Source organism: Ixodes scapularis, unplaced genomic scaffold (genome assembly GCF_016920785.2).
Source record: "Ixodes scapularis isolate PalLabHiFi unplaced genomic scaffold, ASM1692078v2 PGA_scaffold5__190_contigs__length_132052651, whole genome shotgun sequence".
NCBI classification, from domain to species: Eukaryota; Metazoa; Arthropoda; class Arachnida; order Ixodida; family Ixodidae; genus Ixodes; species Ixodes scapularis.
This window is the reverse complement of record NW_024609880.1, coordinates 98,123,965-98,139,695: the sequence shown is the minus strand read 5'-3', so window position 1 is coordinate 98,139,695 and position 15,731 is coordinate 98,123,965. Positions and strand designations below refer to the sequence as shown.

Here is a 15,731-nt window from a genome sequence, read left to right as displayed (position 1 = left end):
ATAAATACGGAACCCACGATTAATCTCGAATTTGTAACGTTCAAGATAACCCAACTTTTTTCTTCTCTTTTCTTTTTTTCTTTCTTTCTTTCTTTGGTGGGAGGGTTAGCCGTTCCGTTGCCTCGCTAGGTCGAAAAGATTACATTTTACCAACTTGTTTTTTGTTTTTTTTTCCGTTTTTGTCATATCAACGGAATAGCGGAGAGCGTGTAGCTTTTTTGTCCCCCGCCCCGCGGGCTCGGAGATAAGACTCGCCCAAGTCAACCCGTCGTGCCTGTATGACGGTCACCGGGTCGGAATACGATAGCACCATTTTGGTGGGCGGCAAGCTTGGGCAACGGACTGCGTCGGACCGGGCAGCCCTGCGCTGTCCTTCGTTACACCGTAACTAGGCAAAGAGCGAACGGAATACGGCCGCCTCGACTTAATCAGAGCGACAGAGGTAAAACACGTGATAGCCCTAACCAAAGGTCGCCGTACCAAAGATACAGGGGCGAGAGCGTTTAACCCAAGCAGTTGAGGAGGAAAAGGAGGAATAGCCAAGCCCTCTTTTGTGCGTTCAAGGCTGCATCACAGCTGTGTGAACCAACCAAACTTCAGACGTCGCTTTTGTAGATCTAGGAGATTAGGATGATAATGCAATTAATACAAAGGTGAAAGCGAGCTGGACAATGACGATATAATTCCCCAGACAAAGGGACAAAAAAAAAAAAATCTCCAAACACAGTGAGGTGATTGGTACGCGACCGAAAAAATCCGCGTGTCCTGGTATCGAACCAGGGACCTCTCCATTTCTAGTGGAGCGCTCTACCAACGGTGCGCGCCTCGAAGTCCGCGAGCGAGCCTAGCTCATGTACGAATCGAGAATTCCCTCGCCCGACACGGGCCTTTGCAGGAAAGCTCCTACTCTCCCTCTGACCAGGACCGACCAATAATTTTAAAACCGAACGAAATAACACGGTACACGCCTGTCCAATAATCGACCGACAGTGAATATAGCACCCCGTCAGGTTCTCCAACTGCCAGAACCAAATTCCTCGTTGAATCGGCCCGTGCATTGCTTACCACCTCGTGTTGCGTATGGCCCATGGCGGGGTTCAACGCTGTTATGAATGCCCCATTTTCCGGAATGTCTGCACCTGGTCGGTTGTTTTCGTCGAACGCCTGTCACGGGTTAAGGTCGTCTGACTCAGCGAGCCTGGCGCCATCGTCGCTTCCGAAGCACGCTTGCCCAGCGAACGCACCAGACGGGCGCCGTGATATAGCATCCGAACAGCGAAAGCAACGGCTAAGATTTCACGACCGAAACACCAAGGCACGATCCGAGGCGATGAGATCACCCGGACGCCTTCATTCAACGCGTAGACACGGAGGGTCGAATGTCGGCACGTCACGCGTCTGGGCCCCGGACAATGTTTTGACCCGCTGCGTGAATTCCAACGAACCGGTGTTTTGGTGAGACTCTCGGCACCATCTAGACCGGCAGTAAAGTGTTTACGGCGGCTGGGTGTACGTGGGAATGGAATGTGGGCGGTGTTTGAACGGGACACTTTTCTGGGGTTGGCCGACAATCCGCCGATGTGGGGTCCCTACCTAGGGACCTAGGGAGAACGAACAACATAAAAAGAGTGAACATCGACAAGCAAAGTTCTTCGCTGTCCTTGAACCAACTGTACATCATGTAAATAAACAGTGTACTTTTCGACAGAGATCGCGGCTTATCGTCGTTCCCGCTGAGCTCTCTAGCCCGGTGCCTGGCTCCAGTCGCCCCACCACCACCATGGACACCGCTCGGTACCAACACTGGCTGGCGCCTGAGCGCAGACTGCACGGACATAGCCTCCTCTACACTGACAAAGCCTGGCATATCGCCACGAGAAGCGGCCGCCGAAATTGAAAAGGGAGAGCGGCAGACAACGGATGAGAGGAGAGCCACGTGACGGGCGTCCCGCTGCGGCGAGACGCCGAAACACACTTCTCCCGAGCGAACAAGTGTGTTTCGGGTCCTCGCCGCTGCAAAAGCTGTGCGCTGACGTCCAGGTTCCCCAAAAAATGGCTCTTTGATGCTCTGTGATCCTCGCGCTCCAAATCTTGGACCGGGCACTCTATGGCTCGGTCGTCGAACTGCCACGCTTTGTGAGTATAGAGGAGGCTATGACCCATCAAAACAGTGCACGCGCGCTCTTCTCTTCTTCTGAAATGGCTGTCCGAGAGTATAGTGCGGTAAATGTGGTGCCGTTTAACAGTAGTTAAAGGTGAGTTAACTGCTGTTAAGTGTGCCCGCGTAGCAGGGGTATAGCAAGGGTATTACTATAGCGTCGGAAAACTACTAAGTCAGCCAGTTTCAGAAAGACTCGTAACACTTGTACAGACGTTTTCTCAATCCTGTCGTTCTCAGTCACGTGGGTTCCGTCTCTGGTATGCACGACAAAAAAAAAAAAAATCGCTGAGCTGCCTTTGTGAGTTGCGGTGATTGGCTCTCCGAGTATTGTGTGGGAAAGTAGACGCACGGGATTTTTGTTTTTTTTTAGAGTGTACGCTATTGGCTCCAAATTGCTTATCTTTTTATGTCCTGCCATCGTTTACCAAGATGGCGAATTAAATGCGCCTCCATTGCGCCGAAAGTTACCCTCACTTTCTCGATACTGGTGCTAATAGCTCTGATACTGGTGCTAATAGCTGGTAGGGTATCTTCGAATATTTCGATTATTGCTTCGAATAAGACCCTGTATTGATTTTATGCCCATATCGAACATTGACAGTCTCCGGAGGTTCCCCAAACATTTCAGATTACTCGTAGTCACGAGGGCCGCGGTTAGTCAGTCCCGTTAAGTGCGCTTCTCACCTCGCACAGATGCGTGGTGGAGAAGCGACGCACAAAGAATAGGACATCGCGATCCCGCCCGCGTATCCTGCTTCGCCGCAGAGTAGCCGCGTCTTTCGGGAAAAAGTAGTCTCCCAGGGCGGGATAATGCATGCGAACATGTCGGCTGCAACAAAAAAAAAAAAAAAGAAGAATAAATCGCTGAATGCTGATGTTACTCCTCCATCTTACGGTAAATTTTCAAATTTTTATTTATTTATTTTACCCTAAGGTCGTGAGCACTACAGAGGGGAAAGTGGTTGCATGAATTACCTAAAGAAACACAGACACACACACACACACAGGAGAATACAATGAGAGTGTATTGAAAAAAACAGAAAAAAATCCGAGGCATTAAGAAAAGAAAAATGTCATAATTTATTATAGTGACTACGGGCGCAGCAAGGTGGTTCCAGTCGCGGGATGTAGATGGTACGAAAGAATTGTGAAAGACGTTTGTGCGAGCATATGGGAGGCCAATTTTGTGTTGATGGTCGAGTCTAGGTGAAACATAAAGGGGACGTATGATCAGCTTATTAAGCAACGTGTCGTTAGTGAAATAAACTTTATGAAGACGGGCTTGTTAAGTAACGAAGGATTTTGTTAGAAATAAGTAAAGTTTGTTTTAGAAAAGTCTATCTTTCTACAGTTGCGTCGGCATCGTTTTATTTTTTTTAGCTTTCTTTGTGAGTGTCGGCGTTTTGGAGGGAGCATTTGCGGGGGCAGAGCGGCCGGGAGTGGGGAGCGGCTTCCCCGCGGTCGTTAAGAAACGTCTCAGGTTTCGGTAGTCCGCTCGGACAGATCCCTTCTTGCAGCTGGTTGTGGCTTTTAGCCGAATGTGCCTGTATATAGAGGGTTTCGCCGCCTAGTGTAAAATTGTCGCTTTTTGCCCGATGCAATAACTTAGCGGTTGGCGCCAGTCAGACTGGAAAAATTGCAGAGAACAACTCTACAAGGAATTTAGGTTTGACGGTTACAGCGACAGGATGACAGCTCGCCGACCATTGGACGGCAGTGTACCACGTGGGAGTGGTGAAATTTGAAGTGATTGGTCCATCTCTGGAGGGAAAGGAGGCATCTACGAGGCTAGAAAAGGGCTGCCGAGAGGGTTCTCGGGAATTCGGCTCTTGAGACTGGGGACTAAAGTATGGGGTTTTAATTTTGGAAGTTTTGGTATTACCGTTGACTTGTCGTTTTGTTTTGAAAATAAACGTGGCCACACTGGCCACCGTAAACCTACCGACGTCGTAATGTGTCCAGCGGGATCGAACAACTTTTAGTTTTTTTTTCTTATTCGACTTCCCGGGGGGCTACCATCGGGCGAACACCATCACCGGTCGTCACCATCTTGACCGGGCCCCTTCCCCCTCGGAAAGTTGACTGGGCTATTCTTCTGCGGGTTGATAATTGAGGGAGAGAAAGATTTGATTTGATAGTGCTTAAGCTGGATGTTGGTAATTAGAAAATATAAATCTAACGAATCGATTTTGGACAGCTTCGATCAAATGAGTTAGTATATACACTGACCAGGGTCCCAAAAAGAAGGCGCATATTCAAGTATTGATCGTACGAGGGTTTTATAAAGACTAGGGTGCTGAAGAAAAATTTATTTTAAGAAAACCTAGCAGGCAATCAGCGTTGTTAATAATGTAGTGAGGTCTTCCATGATATATTAGATGTAATATGAACTCTTAAATACTTATAAGCCACCACTCATTCGAGAATGGTTATTATAATGGGGCTGAGACGATGCCCAACAGAACGCTCTCATAACTTTACATTTACTACAGTTGAGTACCATGATCCATGAGTCACGCCAGTTAGAAACAAAATTAATATCGTTTTGTAGTAGGTCAAATTCAGTCACTAGTAATTTCTCGATAAATAACGCAGTCGTCACCAAATAAAGACGTTTCTGAGGATACATGCGAGGATAAATTGTAAATGTATATGAGGAATAATAACGGACCGAGCACAGAGCCTTGGGGAACGCCTGGTGTTACTGATACCATAGAAGAGCTAGCGTTATTAACGTTAACAAATTGTTTGCGGTTAGTTAACAATGAATGTATCCACGTGAGTACCGCCTGGTCAGAGTTTAGTTTACTAAGCTTGGACAAAAGTAAGGCATGAGGCACTTTATCAAAGGCTTTCCAGAAATCTAAAAATGCGCGATCTACTTCGGAGAGAGCGTTTACGATATATAGTCATGCGTGAATGACACAAGTTGTGTTTCGCATGAGAATGTCTTTCGAAAGCCCTATTGAAAGGAACAAAAAACTTATTTGATTCTAGAAAATTTACTATATCAGGTAGGTGACATGTGGCAGCCAAACGAAAGAGTAGTGTCAAAGTGAACTCCAAGATCACGAAGCGATGGAACTTTTAAAATACATTTGTCATCAAGTGAGTACGAATACTGCACAATTGAACGTTTTTTACTGAAAGACAAGATACAGCGCGCGCTGCAGCAGGGTGAAGTCGCGTTCAATTCAGCGTTGCATTAGAGATGTTCCTATGGGGAGTATTCACTGGCGGCCATATCTGTGTGCGAGAATTCTGAGCGCGTGCTGATGGCGGGCTTCCACGGTTCTTTTGCAACGTGCATTCCGCACCATCGAGAGTGCCGGTCTTGGCAGCCTTTTGATGTGAGCTCGTTCTGAGCATGCGCTCTAAACAACACCCACAAATATGGCGTCCAGTGAATACTTCCTATAGCGCACATTTAATGCTGCGATATGCGAACCAGCCCTTAATTATGATCAAAAAGCAGTTTGGTGTTTGAGCTAGGGAATAAAACTGACCGCAATGCACTGTATACTATATTAACGAGGGGTTGCACATGCGTTGGAGGGCAAAGAGGCATCACGTATTTTAGTTGGGCGAGCGAACTCCCGACATTGCGTTTGCAGCGGAATAAATGAAAACAGTAGGCCTCGTGTACTCCAAAAGTGTTTTTCGCTGTTCCAAAATAAACGTACGGCTCTTCCAGAACAACCTAAACCAACCAGATCATTGTCACCGAGAAATTTGGTCATGCAAGGGTGTAAGATGGAAGAAACTCCAAACCATATACTGTCCCCATAAGGACACGCAAAAAGGTCAAACTCAGTGGTAGTTTTACAAAGTGATCGCTCGCCGCTCCGTTATAATGCCCGAATCTCCCTATAGACGATTGCAAGCTGGGCGACTGGCCGCCGCCATGTCTCTGCTCGAGCAGGCACGCCCGTGCGATTACGAGCTTGCCAAAGCTACGTTCACCCGCGCGTTGCACGCATGGGGCACCACTTGTGGCGCCATGCTTGCAATTGTCTATAGAGCGACAAACAGAAACAACCGACACCGACAAGTCTCATCCTTCACGTGCAGCACACAAGCGAAGGTATCTTTGGCAGGGTCTCCCACACTCGTGCTTGCTTCACGAGTACTGAGAACTGCAAGCCTGCCAAAGGTATATTACAAGAGCGAGCATACTACACGTGCTTGAGCTTTGTCGGTTGCTTCTGCTTGTCGCTCTAGTGGGACTCGGTCATTATATTACGCGGCATGGCTCCGTGCCGACAACAGCACCACAGGAGCGGCGTGACGTAAGGACCACGTGTTGATGCACCGCTGTGGCGTGGCGCAGCGCGATAAATAAGCGCTCATGAGAACAACACCATTTTGCAAAAGAAGACGACAGAGAAGCCACTCGAGTGCATTCCGATCTGAGCGAGTTCCAACAAAGCGAGCGGCGGAAATAGTCCGTTATAAAAATATCAACGGGTCCCATACGTAGTGTTTTTGTGGTCTAGTGTCCCCGAATTAAGACCGAACACCGCTCCAACTATCTCGCAAACGACGGACCGCCAAAGACGTTTCCAACAGAAGACTGAGGCCGGCGACAATTAATGGATGCAGGCAGCATCTTGGAGGAGAGATGATCTCAGCTAGATCTGATCTCGTTTAGTGTCGCAACTCTTTTCCAGGCAACAGCAGCAGGATCACATGGTGGTGCCTAGTCTCCCTGCAAGAGGCCAACGCCAAGTACAGTGAGCAACGGAAGTGGGAGAGAGATAGCACACTAAGCTTCTAATTTAGTCGACTGTTAGCTCTTGGCTCCTTTACCCACAAATAACCACTGAGCGCCAAGCGGAACGGCGTTGCCCCGCTGTGAGGGAAAAGGGATCAAATAACGATGTTTTTTCCAACGAAAAGAAGAAAAAAAAGGCCGTGCTAGAAAAGGCCGTGCTAGAGCCGTGCCCTAACTTTGTGTTTTTTCTCGGACGAACTTGACACTTTTTTTTCTTGTACGGACAGAGCGTCAATAAAGCAAACAACGCGAACGACAACAAGCTTGACTGTCACACCTTATATAAACAGTCTGCACCAAAGAAACAAAAAAGAAAGGCACACACACACAAAAAAAAGAAAAAAAGAAGAAGAGCTGCGTATATCACGCGTGCGGAATACACGACCGAACAAGTGCACACTCTGGAGGAGACGAAAACACCCCGCGCGCGCATGGACATCACAAACATACACACACACGCCGACGAAATCTCAATGCCACACGCCGCGCATCAAAGCCGGTGATCAAAACAGACCTATCTGGGTTACCTCATTCCACAGGAGGCGAGGGCAAAGGGGGCCGCCGCCGCCGCCGCCATTTTGCTACACCCTTTCTCTTCCCTTCCCGCCAACAACGCCCCTCCCCCTCGGCGGGCCTCGTCGTCGTTGTTGCCGCGAAGTCCGCGCCGGGCTTTCCCTAGGTTCCTCCCTAGACACCCGCCACCCAAACAGAGCTTCTCTAGGTTCCCTAGGCCTCGAACCACGTGACAGCCGGGTTCAACCTCCTCTGAAAGGAGGCGACGGCCGCCGCGGACTGGGAAAGAGAGGCACCCGGAGAGGGAGAAAGAAAAAAAGAGACTTGTCTGAATGAGGGAAAGAGGCAGAGAAGGAGAGAAGGAAGGGAAGGGGAAAGGACCTTGTTTACGTTCAGCTCGAAACTCGTGACGGTGCGTGCCACTTTTGTTTTCTTCTTTTGGGGGACGGCCGCTCGCTCTTTTTGCGGCCTTTTTCATCTCGAGTCGGCGGCGGCGTCCCGTTTCTTTCCATCTCTTTCGTTTTCTTCCTTCATTCCCGTTTCCCTCTCTTCTTTTATTCCGTGCTGTTTGGTGTGTGTAGCAGCAAGTTGCAGGCCGCCCTAGCGCGCTCCCACGCTCGAAGAGCAGGTACGATGAGGCGACGATTTTTGTTGTTTACGCGCACTCGCTGTCGCCGCCGCATTCTCCCGTATTCCCAAGCAACGCAAAAAAAAAAAAAAAAAAAAAGGATACAAAACTGAACGAACGAGAACGTACCATCTGAGTCATACTATATGTCATACACATTTATCTAAAAAAAATAAAAAGACAAAATGGAAGAACGCAAAGCTTCTTTCCACGGCTCCCACGTCCCGTTTTCTTTTCCCACCCACCCAGTTCGGTTCCCTATTCAGCTCTTCCTTTCGCACGAGGAGGGCGGGTAGGGAGAAAGGAAAGAAAGAGAACGTAGGTAAAGCAACCACGTTGTTTACCGGCAGTCAGCATCCCCCCCCTCCTCACACACACACACACGCACACTTTTTTTTCTCTCTCTCTCCCGGAAGGAAAAGAGATTCTTTAGACCGCCACTCTTCTTCCTGTCGTGGCATCATTCGTTCGTTCTCCTTTTTTTAAGAAGGAAAAAAAAAATGCAACCAAGACCAGCAAGCGTAATGGCAGGGACCCCACCTGGGAATGGTGTGAGCTCACTGCTTATCCCTCTTTTTCATTCAGGATTCCCAAGAAAAATATACTTCCTCCACCCCGGGGAAAAAAATAAAACGAAACTCAAGAAAATGTTTGCTTCTTTTCTTTTCTTTTGTGTGTGAATGTCACGTGATGTTTTTTTTAGGGGGGGGGGGGGGGGGGCAGCGTCGCGCGGTGCCTGTACTCACGTGATACGCCCAGACGGCTAAGCCGTAGTCCCCTGCTCAGCACACATCGTACAAAAGGCGGTCTGCAAGCGCGGGTCACCGCAATGTCCCTGGTTCGAATGCCGCGTGGCCAAGTTTTCTTCGTGACCTCATTGCCACGCGGCATTCGAAGCACGGATCTCGCGGTGACTCTCGCCCTAATCTGTACACGAAGACTGTCTTCCGTATGACGTATAGAATCGATTCGCCCAACCAGGGGGCGCTTCGAAATTGCGATGGTAGCGCCACCGCAGTACAACACATGGTCGTGTCGCGCCGGTCGTGCTCGTAGCGTTGCATTGGCGTCGCAGGTATTTCGAGCGTACGGTGAAGATTTAGAGAAGGATAGAAAGCGTGCAAGAAATATTTCTCATGGTGAGTCAAGAAACGATAGAAAAGCTTCAATAACACGCATCTTCCACCGAGAAAGCGGTTGATTTCCCCGCCAACGAGTCGGGTCCGCCTCGCAAGTACGGCCGTGCCGGCCGTGCGGCGTCTACTAGATAACTTTACAGGTGAGCGGCACTTGTTTAAATTTTGCGCTGTAATAACATTGTGCCTTAAAGATTACTGATCACGATAAACCACTGCTCTCGTGAGTCCTGTTAGACGACGTCGGGATACTATTTTTCGGTCGCTGAACCACCGGCAGACTACGTTCTCGCACTAGAGGCTACGAGTGGGATAGCTTTTCGGGCTCGCCCACGTCGAAGAAATATTAACGTGTCGGGGATCGTGCGGGCCTTGTCTGATAATTCTGGGATGAGATAAGAGCCCCGCGTACAGTTGCGACTACAGGTCCTCGCTGGGCTGGAGTCGCGGACCGGTGCGAGCATTGTGCCGACGCTCGTAATTTTATTAGTATTGTTGAACACGCGTCCTCATCAGCCTGCCTCGGCAGTAGGGAACTAAAACGCCAGGGCACGACCTGAACAAAGGCCTCGTAGATTTCTTACGAGGTTTTTTTTTGTCCCACTTCACTGAGGCAGTAGTTTGCAGTTACTGGGGACCTGCTCCTGCTGATTAATGGTACTTTTTCTGCGAGTTTGAACAATAATGTGCCGCGAGATTCTGTCAGAAAGAGGGGCAAAACAGTTGAAAACGAAAAGAGGCTAGCCTAGACTAAATCTCCAGCATAAATGTCTGCTATGCATATGACTGCACATAATTTTAGTCAAATTTTCATGAAAATGTTCAGTTGGATGGATTTATAAAAAAAACTTCATTTCTCTTTCAGGTTCGAGTTGTCCAGTCCACATGCAAGATTTTCAAATATTGGGTGGGGGCTTGATTCATACTTTCCTGTGTGGGACATTTTAGGAGGAAAATGTTGTGTAGCAAAGAAAACACCAGTGACACATGATAGGTTGTCATTAGCAGAACAATTTTTATTTTCTGAAAAAATAATCCATGCCTGTCAGTGTTTCATTGCTGCTTCACTGAATAACGGTTCTTTCGTGGCATGTTGGCATGTTTTCAAGCGTTTCCAGGAATGTACCGTATTTTCCGGGCTATGCTTTTAAAAATGAAAATTTTAGGCTGTGCGGACTATGCGGGATTTTTGTTTTTCAATATCGTTGATTATGACGAGACGAATTTTGTGAATGAAAGGGTATGTTAATGATAATTTATGTATAATACCAGCTTCTTTTTACGCTAAGAAAGCAGACACTTCTCAAGGTGTGCTGTCTATGAGAGGATATTCGTGACAACTAAGCACCAGGTACAGACGATGCACTGTATGTGTACAATATAAGCAAAATCTATTTTTTACCCCAAATTTGCCCCTGTGGACTATAGTCTGGAAAATATGGTACAGCAGCATAATGCATCGCTTTCAGAAATGTTTTGTTGACAGTGAAAACGATTTTTATTGAGTTTTGTCACAACCACGAGTAGGTAAACACACAACCTTGTGACGGTGACATTGGCGCAGACTCGAAGTATGGCTGGCAGGGCACTTGCAGATGATGTACACATCTCGAGAAGCAAGGACTGTCCAAGAAATTGTAGGGCCGAGAACCCCGACTATTTCAGAGATCTTGCACGGCAGATCAGCTGTTCAAGATATTCCAGATCTCACGAAAGATGTCTCCCAGTTCGTGAGAAAGCAGTCGTCACCTAAGCTTATCCATCTTTAGCCAAGCTATATTGCATCTTGGGGTACAGACTAAACCAAAACGTGCAACTCGAAGACGAAAGAGACTACAGAAGTTGCCAATGAACTAACAATACTTTTAACTGGCTAAGAACCGGGCACACATAGAGAATGCAACATAGATGAGGAAAGGTCACCTGCATCTTCGAGCGAGGGAGTGAAAATTAATTTAAATTAACTAAGAATCTTTCACGAGCAATTACAGGGTTGGTAGGTTTCCTGCAATTAGACTTTATTAAACACCTCAGCTGGCATCTCGTCTAGTGACTTGTTGCAGGATGAGCCTCAGCGTTGTCCTTGCAGGTGTTCACGAAGTGCACGCTGCAGATCCTCGCTGACGTTGGCGGAATCAAAACTGAACCGCCCCCACTGAAAAATAAGTCAATAATATAAGATCTCTGGTGTGATCAGCAGAAAATCGACACTAAATAATAGAAACTTTTATTGTCCCTGGCAAGTAAAAACATAATCAGGCTTTCTTTTTAGTTTAAAAAGGAAGGGGGGGAGGGGGCTGGCTGGTTGAGGCTGTTTGGAAGTGCATTCCTTGTGTGTGTTGTTTGGGAGGGGGGGGGGGGGGATGCATGTGTATATTATAGCGTCGTACATGATGGCTATAAACAGCTAAAAAAACGGGAACAGCGATTAAAGGAGCGATGCAACAATTTTTGTACTTTGCGCAAATACCGCTTAAAACCGATCCCTAACGTTAATAACCTATAAAACAGGCGTTCGTTTTTCACCCCACGCAATAGAAGTCCCAGAAAAAAAATTAAGAAAAACGAGCAGCGTTCACCCCCTCAACTCGCAGCCAGAACAAGCGGCCACGTGATCTGGAGCCGATTATATGCCGCCGGTGTTGATCATAGCCACGCGCTGGGGTTGGCAAAGCGCAGGACACGCGCTGAGTTCCAGACATTGTTATGGCTCGGCTGTTGTCGTCGTTGCAGCGATTGGACACGGGTCACAACCCGAATGCTTCTCGAGCTAGCAATTGTCACGAGCCCAAGTCGAGTGCCCACGCAATGCTCGGGTCCAATCTATGAACCGCATTCAAATATCGTCACTTGGGTGTACTGCGATCCCCGAGTTACGTCATCAAATTTTGCAAAGGAGAGATTGAATGAAAATGATCCCTTTTGTCCTTGAAATTACACCGCAACAAAGGAGTTTCTTGGCCAATGGTGTTGCGTGTGAGTATCCTTGAGTCCCACTAGTGCCAGTAAGCTCGTGTAGAAAGAAAAACATTCCAATTGAATATCGTTGCACAGCTCCTTTAAGAAACACACACGGCAGAAGAAAGCTGCAATCGCAACCCCCAAAAGCCCCTCCCCTAGCTAGAAGTGTTCTGACAAAGTCAGAACGGCAGGCAGGGCGTCTCTTGTGAACGGCCGAGCTCCAGCACGTCTTCGTTGCCCTTCGTTGCGATGTGGCTGCACGTGAACGCTCGACGGTCGCGAGATAGAAACCCTGTCGACGGTTCGAAGCTAGTGCTGGAGGAACTGAAGCTTCTCCCTGCCGTTCTCACCCTGCCAGTGATTGTAGTTGAAATATTCGTGCCAAAGGGATCCAACATCGCGACCGAAGCCCCGTCAAACACCTCGAGGGAAGCGACAGACGCGCACGAAAATCAGATATTCCGTCACGCAGGCACTGCCAACTGACTTTCCCGCGTTCGGTAGTGATTCTGTTTTTATTCTGACACCAATTCTATTTAGTTTTTCCCGCGTATTTAGCAAAACTGATCTTCCAACGAACGATGATGATGATGCAAACTTTTATTATAATATGGAAATATCCGAAGGTGGGTGGGGCCCCTAGTCCAGGGCTCCAGTGCTGGCCGCTGCTGCCTTGGCCCGCTCAACCAGACTACGCTGGTCGTCCGGGTGCGAGCTGAGCAACGCAGCTTCCCAAGTCTCCGGGGAAGGGGAGGAGATGGGGGGAAGGGATGGGTGGGATTGGCAGGTCCACGTGACGTGGTATAATGAGGGGTACCCTGAGCAATGTGGGCAGCTAGCAGGGTACATAGTGGGATAAAACTTGTGGAGGAGGGCGAGGTGTCTGTAGGTGTGGGATTGGAGTTGGCGCCAGATCACGGCCTCTTCCCGCGTTAGGCTCCGATGTGGAGGGGGGTATCTAAATCTCTCGCCTCGTTGATGAATTAGGATTTCAGAGTATTGGTTGGGTACGGGAATAAATTTGAGAATTGTGTTGTGGTCCTCTGTTTGTGGCACCCGGTGTGTACAGGCTCGGGCTACGGCATGGGCTTGCCGATTTCCATCTACAGATTCATGGCCAGGAGTCCAGATGAGCGTCGTTTCTGGAAGCGGGGTTTTGATGTCTGTTAAGATGCGCAGAGCGCATGGTGAGATCCTGCCCGCTCGGAATCGTCGCAGGGCGGTTTGGGAATCGGAGAGGATATTGAGGTATTCCTTGCCGGAGGCGATTGCCAGGGCGATGGCCGTTTCTTCTGCCTCCACTGGATTGATAGTGCGGATGGAGGCCGTAACTACCGTCTTTAGATCGTGGTCTATCACGCTGACTGCGGCCGCTGGTTGATCCGAGTACATGGCAGCGTCAGTAAAACGGGTGTCTGCCTTGCTGCTATATTTGTGTTGGAGGGCCCGAGCTCGGGCAATGCGGCGGCCGGAGTGAAGGATGGGATGCATGTTCTTGGGGATCGGGGCCACTTGAATGTGGTCTCGTATGGCCGTTGGTAGGCGAACCGTGTTCCGCACCGAGCTGGGTATCGGGAAGTGTAATTTATGGAGGACTGTGCGGCCGGTGGGGGTGAGGGCCAGCCGTTCTTGCTGGCTGGCTAGGTGTGCTTGTATGAGCTCTTGAAGGGTGTTATGTACGCCCATGGCTAGGAGCTTATCTGTGGCGGCGTAAAGTGGCAGGCCCAGAGCAATCTTGAAGGCTTTGCGGATAAGGATATTTATTCTGTTCTTCTCACCCTGGTTTAAGTTGAGGTATGGGATGGAATAGGTGATGCGGCTGGTGATGAGAGCCTGGGTGAGCTGGATCACGTCGGTCTCCTTGAGCCCGTGTTTGCGGTTTGTGATGCGTCCCACCATGCGCATGATTTGGGTGACTGTTTTTTGGAGGGTTTGTATGGTGTAGTTTGCCCTACCGTCTGCCTGCAGATGGAGGCCAAGTACCCGGAGCCTTGGCACCGTCGGGATGGGGATGCTGCCATCGAGGTAGAGTTCGATATTGCTATTCTGGTCGGGGTGCCGCTTGTTTCGGCGATGCAGGAGGAGTAGCTCTGATTTCTCGGCCGAGCATTGCAAGTTGCCCGAAGTAAGGTATCGTTGGACGGTGTCTACCGCGGTTTGTAGTGCGTCTTGTTTGGAGCCCTCCGACCCCGAGGTGGTCCAAATGGTGAGATCGTCTGCGTATAGGGTGTGTCTGATGTGCGGGATTTCCTCCAACTGTTCGGGCAGCTTGCGCATGGCCAGATTGAAAAGTGTGGGGGAGAGAACGGAGCCCTGTGGGGTGCCCTTGTTGGGGACGGGTAGAGGGTCCGTTCGGATGGAATCTATGCCAATGGTCGCTGTGCGGTTCCGAAGGAAGTTACATATGTAGTTGTAAGTCTTCTCTCCGCAGTCTGTGGAGGCTAAGTTCTGAAGAATTAGGGTGTGGCTGACGTTATCGAAAGCTCCTTTAATGTCTAGAGCGAGGAGAGCTTGGGTGCTGCAGGAGGATATATTATCTATGAGGTCTTCTTTGAGTTGTAGAAGCACGTCTTGAGCGGACAGGTGGGCTCTGAATCCAAACATGGTGTGTGGGAAGGCTTCTGTGTCTTCGAGGAAGGGCTGTAGACGGTTAAGCACAACGTGCTCGAACAGTTTCCCGAGACATGATGTAAGGGAGATAGGCCGTAGGTTGTTCAGGCTGGGTGGTTTGCCGGGCTTTGGGATTAGAACAATCTCAGCATGTTTCCAGTCTTCCGGGAGTTTGTGGGTTTCCCAGATCTGGTTGAAGTACGTGGTGAGGTCTTCGAGAGAGTCAGGATCGAGGTTGCGAAGGAGGCGGTTCTGGATTCCATCTTTACCAGGGGCCGTGTTTCTCGTGAGGTATAAGCACAGCATGGGTGATCTCCGTTGTCGTGAAAGGTCTGTCCAGGTCGGGATTGGCGGACCCCCTGTAGTTGGGGTAGTCTGTGTTGATCGCTGGGCCAATGTATCTCTCGGTGAGGTCCCGAAGAATATCAGCGTTCGTGCCCGGGTGATCGTGGATTATTTTACGGAGCATCTGGCTTGAGTGCCGTTTGCCTTTGGTGGGATCGAGCAGGTGCCGCAGGAAGGACCACGTGCGCGCGGTGCTCAACGTGCCCTGAAACCTGTCACACACCTGGTGCCAGTTGGATTGCGCTAATTTGGAGGCATATTGGAACGCCTCCTCTGTCAGTGTAGCAATTTTTAATTTAAGTTTGCGGTTAAGCCTTTGGCGGCGCCATCGTTTAAGGAGGCCTCGCCTGGCCTCCCAGAGATGGAGAAGGTATGGATCTACTGCTGGGGTATCTGGGGTGAGGGTAAGTAATTTTGTGTGTTCTTTGGCGTCCACGCATAGTTGCTGGAGCCAAGATTCGAAGTCTGGAGGTGAGGGGGAGTTTTTGTCCTTTCGCGCTTTTCGGAAGGCGTCCCAGTCAGTAAGCGCCTGCTTCCGAAGGGCTTTTCTTTGCGAATTGAGAGCGATTTCAATTTCAATTATGGAATGATCACTTCCGAGGG

General features: G+C 49.2%; 1 protein-coding gene across 1 annotated transcript; it reads right to left on the bottom strand.

The window, feature by feature from the left end:
• Positions 1–13,019: 13,019 nt before the first annotated feature.
• LOC121838005 lies at positions 13,020–15,059 on the bottom strand (the record flags this gene model as incomplete). Its single annotated transcript, XM_042293961.1, has 1 exon — positions 13,020–15,059. A coding segment is annotated over exon 1 (1,758 nt), but the record flags the coding sequence as incomplete, so codon positions are not given.
• Positions 15,060–15,731: the final 672 nt, after the last annotated feature.